General features: G+C 38.6%; 1 protein-coding gene across 1 annotated transcript in view; it reads left to right on the top strand.

Annotated features, from left to right (window-relative positions):
* The window catches only part of hmgcll1 (3-hydroxymethyl-3-methylglutaryl-CoA lyase-like 1), a 13750-nt gene extending 1496 nt beyond the window's left edge, over nucleotides 1-12254 (top strand). The window contains exons 2-9 of the mRNA XM_035663639.1: nucleotides 269-340; nucleotides 796-903; nucleotides 1270-1365; nucleotides 1560-1708; nucleotides 2416-2479; nucleotides 3120-3308; nucleotides 10589-10714; nucleotides 11104-12254. Coding sequence (XP_035519532.1) covers nucleotides 269-340; nucleotides 796-903; nucleotides 1270-1365; nucleotides 1560-1708; nucleotides 2416-2479; nucleotides 3120-3308; nucleotides 10589-10714; nucleotides 11104-11208 — 909 coding nt within the window. The 3' untranslated portion in view covers nucleotides 11209-12254. The remainder of the gene's footprint in view (nucleotides 1-268; nucleotides 341-795; nucleotides 904-1269; nucleotides 1366-1559; nucleotides 1709-2415; nucleotides 2480-3119; nucleotides 3309-10588; nucleotides 10715-11103) is intronic.
* Nucleotides 12255-16116: the final 3862 nt, after the last annotated feature.

Consider the following 16116-nt stretch of genomic DNA (forward strand, 5'->3'; position numbering starts at 1 on the left):
AGAAAAATACCCCGATCCTGAGAATATCCCCTGTGGCTTGTGTGGAGTTACCCTTTCCTTGTTCGCCAGTCTGTCCTCTATGACACATCCCCCTGAGTTTGCATCCTAATGTCATGACAGGCTTATGTTTTGGTTCTCGGGTTTCACCTGGCTTTGAGGTAGACAGTCGTTCATGTTAGAAATAACATGTCCTGGAGCATCCAAAGCCAAAAAGGATGACTCCTGTTGAGTGGTAATTCTCCTTATTCTCTTTGATATTTCCCCCCAGACCATCACAGGACATCCAGAGTTTGTTAAAATAGTCGAAGTTGGGCCGAGAGATGGACTTCAAAATGAAAAGGTATACACTGTCATTCCAGTCACAAAACTCGTTTATATGTATATGCACCCTTGTTGTGTATTACTATACATGATCATCCTTGGGGAAACTCCCATTTTCTCTGTATCTTTCATACATAAGACAATCCATAACATATGGGTTTGTGTGCCATAATTGCCAGCATGTGTTTCACATTTTCTTTGAAATTGAATAGGAAAGATGACACGGCCTCTGGTTTAGTTTTCTCCGCTTAGTCTGTCACTGCTTTATCATTTCAGTATTGCACGCCCGTTGTTTGATAGATCTTAACGTATTCAGCAAGTGCAAAATTCAGCATGTGATTATAGATATTAATGTGATTCGCAAGCAGCGTAGCAAAAAAAAAAACTAAATCTGACAGATATCTGCATCTTGTACCTCCCGTCTTGAGTGGAATCAAATCCAGAAAGAGCTGTTTCAGTTTCATTGTTCCCCAGGAAATTGTCCCGACAGGGGTGAAAATCCAGCTGATAGACATGCTCTCAGGAACAGGCCTGCATGTGATTGAGGCCACCAGCTTTGTCTCTTCAAAGTGGGTACCGCAGGTAATAACTCTTCTTTGTGCACAGCAACAGAGTGCTGAGTGATTTATTAGGCTCTCTTTCTTGTCTGCATAAGTACTGAGGAAAATGTGCTCCTCTAGCATCCTTGTTGGACTCACAGGTGCTTTTGGAACAAATATTTTAAGATATTCTTCATACAGTTGCCTTCTCATTCTCTGTCATAAACTGTACCGCTATTTCCTTCCTGAAAACAAGAGAACGCAAACATGTTGTTTTGTTTATACTGTGACATGACAAAGTAATTATGTCCTTAATCTCTGCTGCCTACAAGCGTGTGAAAAAACATTTGCCCAGGATGATGTTAAAGGTTTATTTTTCTACATCATATGTTTTCCCACCTTCGTTTAGATGGCAGACCACACTGAGGTACTCAGAGGAATCCAGAGAGCTCCTCATGTTCAGTACCCTGTTTTGACACCTAACCTGCAAGGCTTCCAGGATGCTGTAAGCCTTCATTTTCACTTCGGCATGATGATCTCTGCTGTATAAACCATAACTGTTTACCCATGCTTGTCAATTTGAGTTAATTGTTGGCGCTATAATCTTTTCTGCCACATAATTTGTACACTTACGTAAGTGTGACTCCAACACAGTGTTCAAAACTGTTTTACAAGTTCATTTTTCTCTCCTCCTTTAAGGTTGCAGCTGGTGCTACTGAGGTGGCGGTGTTTGGGTCAGCGTCTGAAACCTTCAGTAAAAAAAATATTAACTGCTCTATTGATGAAAGCATGCTGAGGTTTGAGGAAGTCATTAACACTGCCAAAGAGCAACAGATTCCAGTCCGTGGGTTAGTATTCTGGATATTAATGGTCACTATGAGTGAAAGCACACATAACGTTTTAATCACTTTCAGATTTTACGCTGATTATCACATTTATTTTTTTACTCCGAATGAAAACAAAACTGTTGAAAAACTGCAGTTTCTATATGCAGGAGAAAGCACACAATCCAGTAATGATACCTTTACAACAAAACTGCCAGATGTTCTTCAGGTTACATGTATGCATTAGCAAACCTCAAGTGCAGACGGACATTAAAGCAAACCAAACTGGGGGAAGTTACTGAATATAGTCGTGCCTTTTGTCATACACGGGAAAAGCAAACCACTGCAATAATGCATGTTTTCTTAGATTATATGAGCCTCTCCGTCCAAAAATAGATAAATACATCGGGACAACAGTGGATTAGTGTAAACACGGTGACTTTCCAAGTGACAAATGGCACAGAATCAAGATCTGGATCACCACCAGAATCTAATCACGGATCAGTCTAGTTCACAAACAAACAGACGAACTGCCAAAATTACAAAAATCTTCTCATCCTCATTTAAGCTTGTTGATCTAACAACAACAGGCTTCGGTGAAATATTCTGATGATTTTTATTACAGTGAATTGCTGCTACATCCACAGCAGTTTTTAAAGTTTTTTTTTACACTTCCAGTTAGTAACATCAAATGTTACATACACACATTTTAATTGTGTTGTGCTCTTCAGATATGTTTCTTGTGCCCTTGGATGCCCCCATGAGGGACCCATTGAACCTTCCAAAGTTGCTGAGGTGAGATAAACCTTGTACGTTCTTATTTACAACACAGACATAGCATATTTGAACGCATTAACAAAATACAGGTTTTGCAAACATATTCCTAGAAGACGATGTTAGTAGATGACATTGGTTAGGAGTTGTTTAAGCATACCACTTCCTGGTCGTCTTTTTTTCTTCACATAGTGAATTTTTGAGATGAATGATGCTCATTTCATTAAGCTACAGGAGTGCAGGCTCTTATTTCAGCAGCATCTGTAATTGTCTGGGGATTTAGTGGCTTTTTTCTTGCATTAAGAAACTCTTAGTCAGATGCAAAAGCTTTGGATAAATATGTTAGCTAAAAAACTCACCCCATTGTGTGTTGCCAGTTCATTGTCTTAGCATGAATCACAAGGCTGAATTGTGGTCTGTCTTTTTTTTGTTTCAACCATTGAGCAAGTTGAGAAAGTTCTCCATATTCCAGCTGTAACTACAGGTTGAACTATTATTAACAATGAATAAATAAATTATTAAAGACTTCAGATTTTAAGGTATATTATTCGCCATTTCAATATAAAACCAAACTTGAAATGATACTGTAAATAATCAACAACTTTTACTGTATGATTTCCTTTTAACAAGAACATTTTACCATATTTTCACTCTTCTTTAGGTGGCAAAGAAGTTATATGAAATGGGCTGTTATGAGATTTCCTTGGGGGATACCATCGGTGTTGGTACTCCGGGTTCCATGTTTAAGATGCTGCAGTGTGTGATGAAGGAGGTGCCTGTGGATGCTCTCGCAGTTCACTGCCATGACACTTACGGGCAAGCACTGCCCAACATCCTTACTGCACTTCAGGTAAGAACTGCTGCTACCACCGGCCATAATGATTGATTATGTTGTGTTATCACTAAAATCAGAAGAAGTAGAGTGTTTAAGTATTGTTGTATTAGCAGTACTTACTTTACTTTACTTTGATTGTTTAAAAGCCAAACTATGTATCTGAAACATTTACTGCATTGTGCATAACTGCATTGGCTTATTCAACTTTGACCATCTAAACCTAGTTGTTTTATTATTATAAAGAATGATTGTAAAAGCTAAGACGAACACACCCAAAAAAATGTCCATTATAAATTAATTTTAAACTTTAAAGCTACACCTCGTGGGATTTATGATCTCATTTACAAGAGGGCCCTTAAACACAAAAGACATAAACATTAACAATGAAGGCAAAATAGAAAAGAAAAACATTTAAACACACAAACAAAACCCCAAACCCAGATTTATAACAGTCTATCCATCTTTGTTAAATAAATTGCAGTAAAGGTTTACAAGTGCTGCTCTCTCTGGCAAGACTGTGCTACTTTACTCTGGGTGAGAATCACTCAAGGCACCTGGCATTTCTGGAAGTTCTTAAAATGAATGGGAACGACTCCAAGACTGCTCCAAAAGTGGGGTGGAGGAACCTGCGAATTCTGGGAAACAACACGGAAAGAGCTTAAAAGTTTTCAAAACCTGGCGTACATCAAACAGACATCTTTGAGAGCTGACATCTCTGCAACTTTGATGAAGTAATGTGGGTTCTCTGAGAAGGAAAAAAATTATCAGGTCTCTCTGAAGTAAAGGAAGATGTGAGCTCTGATAACTCCAGGAGGACCGGCGTGAGTCAGGTGTTAGGTGAAGAAAAAACATCTTGACCTTTGTGTGAGGGATGTGGAAAGTGCCAGGACTTCCTCTTGCAGAGGTCTGTAGAAATACTGGCTTGGTTAGAAGAAGGAGGCCCATTTACCTCAGAGCTGGAAGTGTAGATTCTCCTCTGTATGAGCTCAGGACAGTAATGCATCATCCTCTTGATCTGCACATCCTCTCATGTTAAATTGTTTGACATCTTTGGTTTGGCATGGATTATTTTGGGCACCTTCTCCTTCACTTGCACGTCCTTCTCCTTCTGATGAATACAAACACTCTTGTGGAGAACCGCAGGACGATTATGGATAAATGCCCAGCCTTTGCATAAATCAACGTTGTTACTCATGATGACATGAAGAGGAGCAGCCAGATGTGGAAGCAAATCGAGGTGGTGATTCTTGTTCCAGGATATCTTTCAACTTCCTTAACTAACTGCCAACATTGTAGAGATCACAAGTCTTTTCTGAGGCTTTAAACCATTATTCCTGCTGGGGATAATCATATGTTAAGCTGCTCCCAATCCATCTTTTTTAGAAAATTTTTGGGGCACACGTTACAGTAGATTCAAAGACAGCATCTTTTTTTCATTTTTACAAAGAGCAAAGGATAGGTAGTGTTTATTTTCCACTGGAATCAGGCAAAAGGAAGTCAAATTCTCAACAAAATCCTCATTTAGGCTGATGGCCAAAGTAAATGGCAAATTTCATTCTAAGGTTGCTTGAAATATATATTTAATTAAAATATTATATAAAAGTCACATATTTTAGAGCTTACAAGAATATAATCACATGCAGAATGTATTCATCTAATATAAATCTAAAAAATACTATTGACATTCTCCTCTTAAATATTGTCATTTTAAGTATTGAGCAGAACACTGTATCGCTGTCTCGATGTTTATGAAACTCATTGTACACCTGAATCTGCCCTGAGCTTTAATGACAGTGTGTCAGTTTATGACATTATGAATGTATCCTCTGTTGGGCGAGTATGCACAAAACAAATGTGTAGGTTACAATGGGACACAGAGAGAACCGGGAACCATCAGTCAGCAAGGAAGAGGGGCATTAAGAAACATGATCTAAACCTCCCCACAAAGCAAGATGATTCACAAACTGCCCACTGAAAAAAAATCCCAGAATCTTAATGAACATAAGATATTTCCAATGGGCCCTTCCATCACAGTACACACGTATTGTTGTGAAGGAAAAAAAAAGTGGACTATTACAGTAATATACTCTGTTTCTACACAGCTCACAAAAATGGAATTAGGTTGTAAACCCCTGTGGAAGAGCTCTCGTTGGGGTGTTTTTCACCACTTTGCCCGTAGCGAGTGTAAAACTGACATAAATCCAGACATAAAACAGAGGTAACACAGATATGGCTGTATCAGTTCTCTGGATCACATTGTCATTGCAGAGGAGGAAGCTCATTGGGGGCTGGGTGGGTCAACAGATGTGAGGGGGTCAGCACAAAGGCTCACCTATTCAGTGTCTGTTGGACAAAGCAACTGAGAGCTAGGTGGATAGAAGGGCCCTGGGGGGCTCCTAACTCATCTGTCGCTTGGCTGTTGAACTCTCTGACAATGCTGCGCTTAAAGGCCAGTGGAAAATGATCCTTTCATTCGCCCGCTGCTGAGCATGTGATGAATGGCGCTGAAGCCGCAGACCCAACTCCAAGAACTTTGGTAGCACTTGGAATATAATTATGGCTTGTGACTTTTACAGTAGTTTGCGTAAAATACTGCGTAATTACTGTAGTAATGTCATTAATTTAGAGGACCACCCATAACAAAGGCTTTGTTTTCAGACCAGTAAAACATTTAATTAACTAAGAGTTACACACCCACCCAAAGACAAAGCACCTTAATGTTAAAACTGCTAATAATAATATTTAAATAAAAAACTAGTTACCACGTATATATATATTTTAGATTTTCACATATTACACACATTCTTTTTCTTATATTGTATTTCTGACATTGACCAAAGTAGGCCAGTTATTACTTCTTACTGCATTTCTGTCTACGACATACTGTCCTATACTATGAAATTTGACTGGATGCTGATAAGCTGAGGAAAAGCAACCAATTACGAGCATTGTTCAGAAAAAGGCAATGGAGATCCTTTCAGTTTAGTTTGCTTGGTCCTGCTCCATGGCTGAAAGTTCTTCATGACCCAGTGCCACTGCATGTTTATGTAGAAATTAATATTCAAGATCCCCTCCAGACATGTTGTAACACATATATATATATATACATAAAGTAAAATCTAAGACTCCCTCTACCTCTTTAATTGGTTAATTCATTATATTATGCAAAATGTGTTAATTTCTGCTGGACGCAAGACGTCTCCTGTCTGGTTTCAGGTTTCTACATCACACTTGTATAAGTTGCATACTGGACCACTATTTGTGAGTGTCACGAATTATGCTCGCAAGGCCCGCCCCTTAAAATCTGATTTTCAGTGAGCACAGAGAAACTTTCAGCACATGAATATAAAAACATCCTTCTAGTGTCAAACTCTGCACATCCATCATTCTGCACAGTGAAGCTCAAACATCCAACTGTAGGAACAAGAAGAAAAAAAATATTTTGGAGTGGAGGGGGAGTTTAACTTATGAATTAAAATCACCTTATTGATGAGAATTGTGAAGAATGAATACATGGCAGTTCATAGTATTATAACTTGAGATAGCAGATACTTGCTTCGTAACTTCAATGTAAAAAACAGAAATAGTTTTTACATGTTTACTGCACCAGCACATTCTTCACAGTCAACTCTGTCAGGACACAATACACAATAATTGTGTTTATTTTGGATTCATTTTGGAGGAAATTATGGGTTGATTTTCTCTAATACTGATGCTTTTCTCTCGATTATCTGTGCTGCTATTCATCTGCAACATTGTGCTGAAGAATAGCTCCACAATGTCCGTGTGTAAAGTAGCAAATATTTTTAAGGTTAGCTTTGATTTTGGATGGCTGTGGATGGAGTGAAAAAGCGCAGAGGGACAGTTAAATTCCTCTGTGGATCATATTTAGAATGATTCATCACAGCTGCCCTGTGGCCACAGAAAATAATAGCAGCCGGGAGTATTTATCCTACCATTTGCTCACCCATAAACAAGATGGAAATGAAAGATTTTATCATAGGTTTTCATTACTGTGTGCCAGAAGTCCACACCACCAACTGGGAGAGAAATGAATTCCCCCAGCGCTGTCAGCCCTGAGTCACCTCTTTTGTTCCTGATAAAGACATTCCTCAGTCTTTGTACCTTTTCTTTTTTTTTCTGGAGGTCTGGGGGGGCTTTGTTACAAACCTACTCCTGGCAGGTCACACAATGACAACGTATGTACTTAGATTTCACAGGCTTGGCAAGGAAAATTATTTATTCTTACCCGCAAATTTGGTGTATTGTGTACTGCTGCAGCTGGGGAATACAGTATAACCTGTTTGTGCTCACACTTGAGCTCCCCGCTAACAATAACATTCATCTTCAGTATTTTCTTTTTGTCTCTGTCCATTAGGAAATGCTCAACCATGATGGCTCTACCAAGTCAATAACTTTGCTTTACATTCAAATATCTGCTGTAATTGCATTGACTAGTGTTGATAACTCCAGTACATTTTGTTTTTGCTTGATTTATTATCGAAAGGTGTTGATATAATGTTATAATTGACTTTTACTATTATGATATTGTGACCATGACCATCATTATTGTAATCTTTATCACCATTGAAACCACGCAATCCAATCCGATAATAAATAATTATACACACTTAAGCTTAAATTATAGAAACCAAATTATATTCAATCACAAAATGATAATGATAATAGATAATATATTTTATTTATAGGGCCCCGTTTTAGATACTCAAAGAAAAAAGAAAAAAAAAGAATAAATAGAAGGATACAGCCATGACAGACAGCACACACAATATGACATTCACAACCTTAACCGACAAGACCAAACATCACGGAGAACAACAAAAGTATCATCTTTCAAACAAATGCATGAAGCACAAACACAACGAACACACACACACAAACACACACCTTTCTGGTATTTTTTTGTTGTAAAAAAAGAAATAGAATACAGTTATATTATTATTGTTAAATATTAAACCTAATAATTACAGTAGTTAGCACAGTGGTTACCAAACCTTTCATAAAAAAGTATTCTTTACTGACCACACAGCTTCCACCTGAACATAAAGACATAAAATGGACAGATTGGCGTGGTTATTGTTTGTTCTGCATTCATGAAACTCAGTAATCCGTAAAGGGGGTTGATATGGAAGGTGAATGACTTTATTATGAGTATATAGTTCAACATTTTTATGCTCAAATAAATCATGAAGTAAAAATGTCATTTATTTATTCTTTATATGTTTGTTTTGTCTATATCCTAGCTGCCCTCCAATAACTGTGCTTCGCTTTCCAGTGGCAAGCTTATTTATGTGTTCCTGGGAAGAGGTGATATATGTGTCAGCAGTTGATCTGTGACAGTTTCTTTCAGCTTCCCAGTTTATTTAGCAGTGGGTAAAGCATCACTGCTTCATATCCCTCAGTGAATACACGCTCTTTCTCTTCCTCTCTCTCTGACGCAGTTATAAAACCAAAATGGGATCATGTCCATCTTCAGCCTCGTCCACTCAGAGTGTAGAATGTCAACGAGCTTATCCCAAATCATGCAAGTTCAAAAAATGCATGTGTCTTTACCCAGGAATGCATTGTTTTTATATGGCCACAGCTCACTGAATATGGCTTTTTAACACTGGGTGCACATCTGGTTTCTGGGCAGTGTGAACCTAACTGAGCATTGGCAAGCTGGAGCTGCTGACCACCAATTCCTGCACGATTAGTGTCCGGAGGAACAGGGCACGCTGCTGAAGGGTCTGTTTTGTTCCTCTCGGAAACAGTATGCTGAAGACCCCTGGCCTTACACGGTTAGCAGCTGAAAGCGAGAGGATTGGCATGGTAGATTACAACTCCATGTTTATACTACAAAAAATTCTGCCTAGTACAATATCCTGCTCTGGCTTTAACCAAGGTCTGGAAATCTCGTGCACTGCACACACCGGAGTAGATTTCCTCCTCCTTCTACCCCACCTCCTCCTCTTCCCTTGCCAACACAAACAGCAATTACGGCTGGCTCAGACAGCCACTGAAAGAAGTAGGTTCTTGTCTGGAGGAAAAGCAACCAATTAGCAGCATTGTTCAAAAAAAGGCAATTGATATTCTCTTAATTTAGCTTGCTGGGTTCTGCTCCACGGGTTGAAAGCCCTTCATGACCCGATGCCGCTGAGAGGATCAGCGTGTTAATTTTGTCTCACTGTGGGATCCTCTGACATCTGGCTCTGCCACGGAAGCTGGAAAACATCTTTAATATTCTCATGACAATCCCAGGGACATGTGGAAAACATCCCGAGACCTTAGTCTGTAATGACTGTGAAAAACTGAAGGTCTGGCATCATCATTTTTTGGTGTGAAAACAAAGTTTATACTCGTGGTTAAGTTATACACTTCGACGGCAAGAACTGTCTCTTTATGCGCGTTCAGAAAGATTGTAAAATATAAATATATAAGTTAACATCAAAACAAAAGAAGATTAAAAACCTCCTAAGTTGCATTTTAGAATGTTTGGTAAACTGTACAACAAAAGCAGTGAAATTCAGAAAAACAACTGAAAATGCGTCATTAAATTTCATATGGAGGCCAGACACTTGGTACTGTAGGCAGTAAAAAAATAAAACAAAACAAAAACCAGTAAAGTTTCCCACACAAATATAGCAGTTATGTTTACTGTAAGCAGTCAAACATGTAAAAAAAAAAACGTTAAATGTATCTCTTGCAGGTGTAAATATTCGTATATTTTTGTGTACAAAGACCCACATAGATCAGGAAAATGTTCAACCAAGGCCATCAGTGAAATCATTTATGACATTAATGATTATTTGTAGCAACTGCCCATTTGTGTAGTAATGTTACAATTCCTGTATTATTGGCGAAGTGTAAGAGGACACCATCCAGCCAAGGAAAAAATGTCTTCTCAATGTGGCAAGAAAGTGAATCCCCATGGTTTAAAGGCAGAGTAGTGCTGTAAAAACATGAGTAACCAGGAGAATCAGAAACATATGAAATGTTCTGTTCAGCATTTATAATGTTCCTCTCATATGAACAAGGCCGTAATTATGTGGTGCTAGTGGTTTAAGCTGACAAAGAGGATGACTAAGCCATACTGCGGGACATTCTGTGCCCACTCATCTTCAAGACATAAGCCCACAGTTCTCCTAAACAGCTGTAAAACACGACCACAGCCTTGGCAAGGCGCGCTGCACCGGGCAGAACAATCCAACAGAACAAGGATCTTTGTTCCTGGATTTTACCTGAGGTGAAGCCTGTGTGGAGGTGCTGAATGTCTCTGTTGTGTGTCCTTGCAGATGGGGGTCTGTGTGGTGGATTCTGCAGTAGCTGGCCTGGGAGGTTGCCCGTATGCTCAGGGTTCATCAGGCAATGTTTCAACAGAGGATGTTCTCTACATGCTCCATGGCATGGGCATCGAAACTGTAAGTATGTCTTTACAGTGCACTTTGACAGACCTGCTGTATTTCATGTCTGTATAATCCCAATTGATCAGCCAAAGTCACACAATCTTTTAGAGCTCATTTACATAAACAGATCGCTCTGCAAACATACTGTTCCGTAAATGTTTATTTTATGATATTGGTGGTTTTACACAGCTTACACAAGCCCACAGTGTTGCATGCCCCATCTCAGGAACAATTTATTTAACAATTCCTACCCCTGCTGGTGGAGTTTTGTCACTACAGTTTAATTTTCCTTCACCTGTTGCACGCATAAATTCATGAGGAACCTGTCTTTATGTTCACACTAAGGACAAAATCACCCTGTAGACATTGCATTTTAACTGATGCCACAAAAATTATTTTTGCAGGGTGTGAACCTTGCCAAGGTTGTAGAGGCTGGTGACTTCATCTGCAATGCTTTATGTCGCAAGACAAACTCCAAGGTTGCCCAGGCAAGAGGCAGGACACTGTGATGTGTTTCTGTAAAGGAATATATTTAAATATCTGACTCTGTTCCCTTTAAAGTGCTTCCCCTGTTGTTGCTGCCTTCAAATTTGTTGCCTATGCTGCCGTATTTAAAGTATATTGTTCTCTTCCATCTTATCCAAATGTTCTCAAGAATTATGAGATTTTCAACATTGTGTTTTTGGTCCAAAATCATCTCTTTCAGGCTCAGCTCAATACCTTTTAATTAATTTCTGTTTCATTATGATCGACTGAATCATCACATTTTTTTATACTTTGTTTGGCTCTGTGTGGTTGGACATTACATTAAGAGAAAGGAGTATTTATTTGTGATTAATATGTTCTCATTGATGACTTGATGAGTTACAGGCCTGTTAAAGACGGATTTCTAAACTTCTATTTTAAAACCTTCCCATATTTATTTGTTTCTGACAAAGAAACCCTGTAAAGGTTAGTCAGTTTATAACTTTGCATAGCTCAGTGGCCTTATAATAAAATAAAGTAACACGATAAGAATTTAGTCTGCTTTGGCTAAATTGCTGAATTCAATTTATTATCAGCACAGGAACACCTGTGGTGATAATAAATAGAATAGAGAAGACTGCAAAAAGAAAAAGCTCTTTCCTGCTTTTAAAATATGAATATCCCTTTATGCACTTTGAAGACCTTTTCAGCTTTCCTATTCAATGATATCCTGTTTGAACAGTAATTGAAAAGAAGACTAATTTCAAACTACCACAAAAATAACTGTATAAAAGCAGTCTCTGAAAATGTTCTGCCTCAGGTTTGCCAAAGATCAATGAAAAAGTGACCCTTCTCTTTTTACCATGACATAAGCTACTGTGTGGGGATCGTCTGTTTTGAGTGTAAAGTCAAATGTGATTGCATTTTCTCATGTCTGCTTGTCTTTTTACATCCCTCTGTGCTTAAATAGATAAAATAATAACATCAAAAATAGAATGTGACACTGAATTTTGACAGGATTTTATCCAAAGAAAGATGGAAAAAGAAGAAATACTGTATCTATTGTGCTTCAGAAAAATTTTCACATATGCTGGAGGATTAAGATGATCCAAATAAAGAAAGAACATAAAGTTTATTGTGGATGTCTCTGTCTGCGTCCTCAGGACTTAAGGAACCCCTGGTTTTCTATCCAGCCAGTTAATTGTTGTTGCAATCATCTTACGTCCCTGAAGTAAATCAGTATAATTAGGATTGCAGAGTGAAAACTGACAGGGTGCAAACTGGGACTGACAAAACTCGACTCTAATGAATAGATAATAGGAAAAACTGGCACATTTGCATACATGTGGTAATTGCTTACCCACAATGGTCCATTTTAATCGTTTGTTTTCATCAAAAAATTATGCATTCAAGTGCAGTCATGCTCAGAGATATTTTTTGGGGAGTGATCCGCTTGTAGAAAGAGGGAAATGAGATTACAGCAATCCAATAAGGAGCAAGCTTGTGAGTGAAACTTTGGAAGATGAAACAATAAATATTCAATAGGATAAATAGCTTGAAAGACAAAATACAGTTTTACTGGTATTGCAGTAAAAATTGTCTGTAAGAACGTGTATATCTACTCAGTTCTTGATTTATGTGGTATAATGCAACAGTGATTCAATATGGAGTCATTTAATCAAAGTGTTTCCTTTTTTCTGGGAAGGTTTTTTAAAGGTTCACACACTTTTATCTGGGTTGGTTTTAGAGGTTGGGGATTAGCAATTTGACACAATATTTCTCACAGTGGGATTTTGATTCAAACTTGGATGGAAATGAGGAATCTGTTTGCTCTCAAGATCCTGAAACAAACCAGTTGGCAGTGTTGACAACTTGGCTAAAGCTGATTCAGTGTTAGTGGCCTGATTCACATTTTGCACTTCAGTTATGAATACATGTAACTTGATACTGTATACAAAGCTGAATTTGACTGATGCCTGTGTTAAACCTAAAGCACAATTTAAAGGTTCAGTGTGTAACATTTAGGAGGATCTACTGGCATAAATAGAATATAATATTAATAGTATAGCAGTATAATAATCACCTGAAAATAAGACTTGTTGCATTTTCATCGCCTTAAAGTGACCCATTGTTATCTGCTGAGGGAGCGGGTTTTCTTCTATGAAGGCTGCCATGTTGAACCACCATGTTTCTACAGTAGGCCAGAAAGGACAAACCAAACCCCTGGCTCTAGAAAGGGCTTTTCATGAGCTCAAGTATTGAAAGAATCAGGATCAGGTAATATAGTTACTGATTTTAATAACAGAAGCAAGGCATGCCCTGCCTTTTTCCTTTTGTGCACTAGCTCACAGCACCACCTTGTGGTATAATGTAGAAAATAACAAATAATACTGAACACAACATCGCCCACTGTACTTCCTCCTACATGCTTGGAAGGCTGAGCTGTATTAAAATGGTTGCAGTCTGCAGCTTCACCACTAGATGCCACTAAATCCTACACACTATACCTTTAACAAAAAGACTGTAAACAAGCACCTCTAAAGCTTATTAATCAACAACATTCATCTCATACGTTTAATTTGTACAAAAAGTTGTGGTTTTACTACGGGAGACTCCAGAAAGTTACTCCAGCACATAACTCCTTGTAAAAGGACGAATAGATGTTTGTCCACAGATATAATGTGTTAATTAGTGAGCTTTAGAGGTACTGGTAGACAGATTTTGTTATGCTCAGACGGAGCCAAACAAGCTGTTTCCCCAAGTCTTTATCCTATGCTACTCTGCTGGCTGTACCTTCATATATACCAAACAGACATGAAAGTGGTGTCAGTCCCCTTATCTAACTCTAGGCAAGAGAGGACAACAGAAGTGTTAGCACTGGCAAAAAGACAGAAATAGAGACAGGGAAATTGACTGGTGCGAAAATAGGATTTATGGCCAGAAATATCTAGATGAGATAAATAAAGCATGCAAGGGATAAAGAGTGACATGCTGGAGATGAGAGGAATAGCGTTAAGGGAAATTAAACACCCTTTCATGCTCCACGACTATTTGTGCAAAAATACAGCAGACCAATTTACAGAGTGGCTGTCTTAGTTTGAAACATCATTGTGCTGCTTTTGAGTTGGAGCTTAGTGTGAGTAAGCATCTCGTTATCTCACTCATGCAGCCAGCTCCATTGGATTAACATAATTGTGGACCAGTCTGGGCACCCAGAACACACTAATGTACAATCCAACGCATCTCCAGCTGTGAGTGTGCAGGCATGTGCTAGCCCACTTGTGTGGCAGTATTTGCAGTGCACGTGTATTAGTGAGCTAACAAGGCCCCACTGTGGACCATGAGGTCGACATATGGGTTTTCGAATTGGATGCTAATTAGACACTCGCTAACCTTCTAAATACCCAGAGAGCAAAAGAGGGAAAAGTGCATTCAAAGAGCAGGAAGAGAGGTTGAAAAACAAGACAAAGCAACAACAACAAAAAACAAAAAATAAAACAAAACAAACAACACTTCTCCAGGCAGAACTGTGACACACAAAAGGACACACCATCTCCTCTCAAATGACCTTTTATTCCTGGGGAAGGATACAGAGTTGGCAGGCCCCTGAGCCTGTGTGCAGATATGTAACAGCAGTAGGACCGTCCTCCTCTCTGCCAAGTGGAGGCAGGGGCTCACTCTTCACCATCAATCAATAGCCACTTTTGCAGAGGAGGGCCAAGTAGAGCTTATCAATATCAAGTCCAACAGAAAACAGACAGTATGTAACATACTATTGAACACAATAAATTCATTGTTGAAATAAATCTAACAAGTCATTTCTGATAATAATGTGTATTTAATAATGATGGAGGAAGTGAGGGAAATGAAACTGGAAAAATCTGTGGAAAAGTTATTTAGTATTTATTATGTTGGTAGTGAAAACCAGGTTCCTGCACGTATTCATGTGTTTCAGTGTGGTCAAAAAATGAACTGACAAATAAAGAAAAATAAAGTATAAAACAGGAGCAATCTTTGTTTGAATGTTCACAATTGTAAGCATAAGGAGTTTAACTTAGTATAAGTTGCAGCAGTTCCTTTATGTTCCAGCTCCAGAGTATGTTATGTTCAGTAACATCGCACAACACAGCAGTATGGGTGGTTGTATTTGGCTGTAATTTGGTGCTGTCATCTATATGTGGCAGTGATTAATGATGAAATTTTGTTGAAATGACTGAAACACAGGCATCCAAGTCCCTGGAAATATATCCCTCATTTCTAACTTTGGTGTAAGTCATTCCACTGCTCCATTAGGATTTTCTTTCCATTTTGTGTGTGTTTGTGTGTGAGTGAGTGTGTTTGTACGTAGATGTGTCAGAGGGCTATTACGGTCAGTTAGAGCTGCTCTTACTTGATGTCACATCTCCTATCTGCGGGCATTTTACAGTGGCCAGTTTGCCCTCAGCTCAGTAGATGCATACAATGGTGCAAAAAAACAAAAACAAAAAAAAATACACGAGTTAAACAATCACAGGCAGAAAACAAGCCTGCAGGAGCTTCTGCATCCAATAGCTGTGTGCATTAATTCCCTGTCTATTCACTGAGCTGGCTGGCAGTCACAGCTGTGCTATTGATGTGACCATAGCCAGCTGAGTGCATATCTGTCCTATCCATTCTAGAGCACAACAATATCCCCATTAGTACCGTCATTTGTCTATTTAAAAGAAATAGTTTAGCATTTTGGGAAATTTGCTTAATTGCTTTCTTGCCAGGCTTAGCTTTGGACAAGTCTGGGGCATATTTAACTATAATTATCTATTTATTTTTACACTCAACCAAACAAGATGAAAATATGTTAATTAGTGAGCTATAACAGTGCTGGTACATGGCTTTTTAGCCTTTGGGCAGAGCAAGGCTAGCTGATTCTACATTTCCAGTCTTTATGCTAAGCTAAGCTAATTGACGGCAGAAAT

This window comes from Morone saxatilis, unplaced genomic scaffold, assembly GCF_004916995.1.
Source record: "Morone saxatilis isolate NCDOM2014 unplaced genomic scaffold, NCSU_SB_2.0 Contig19, whole genome shotgun sequence".
NCBI lineage: Eukaryota > Metazoa > Chordata > Actinopteri > Moronidae > Morone > Morone saxatilis.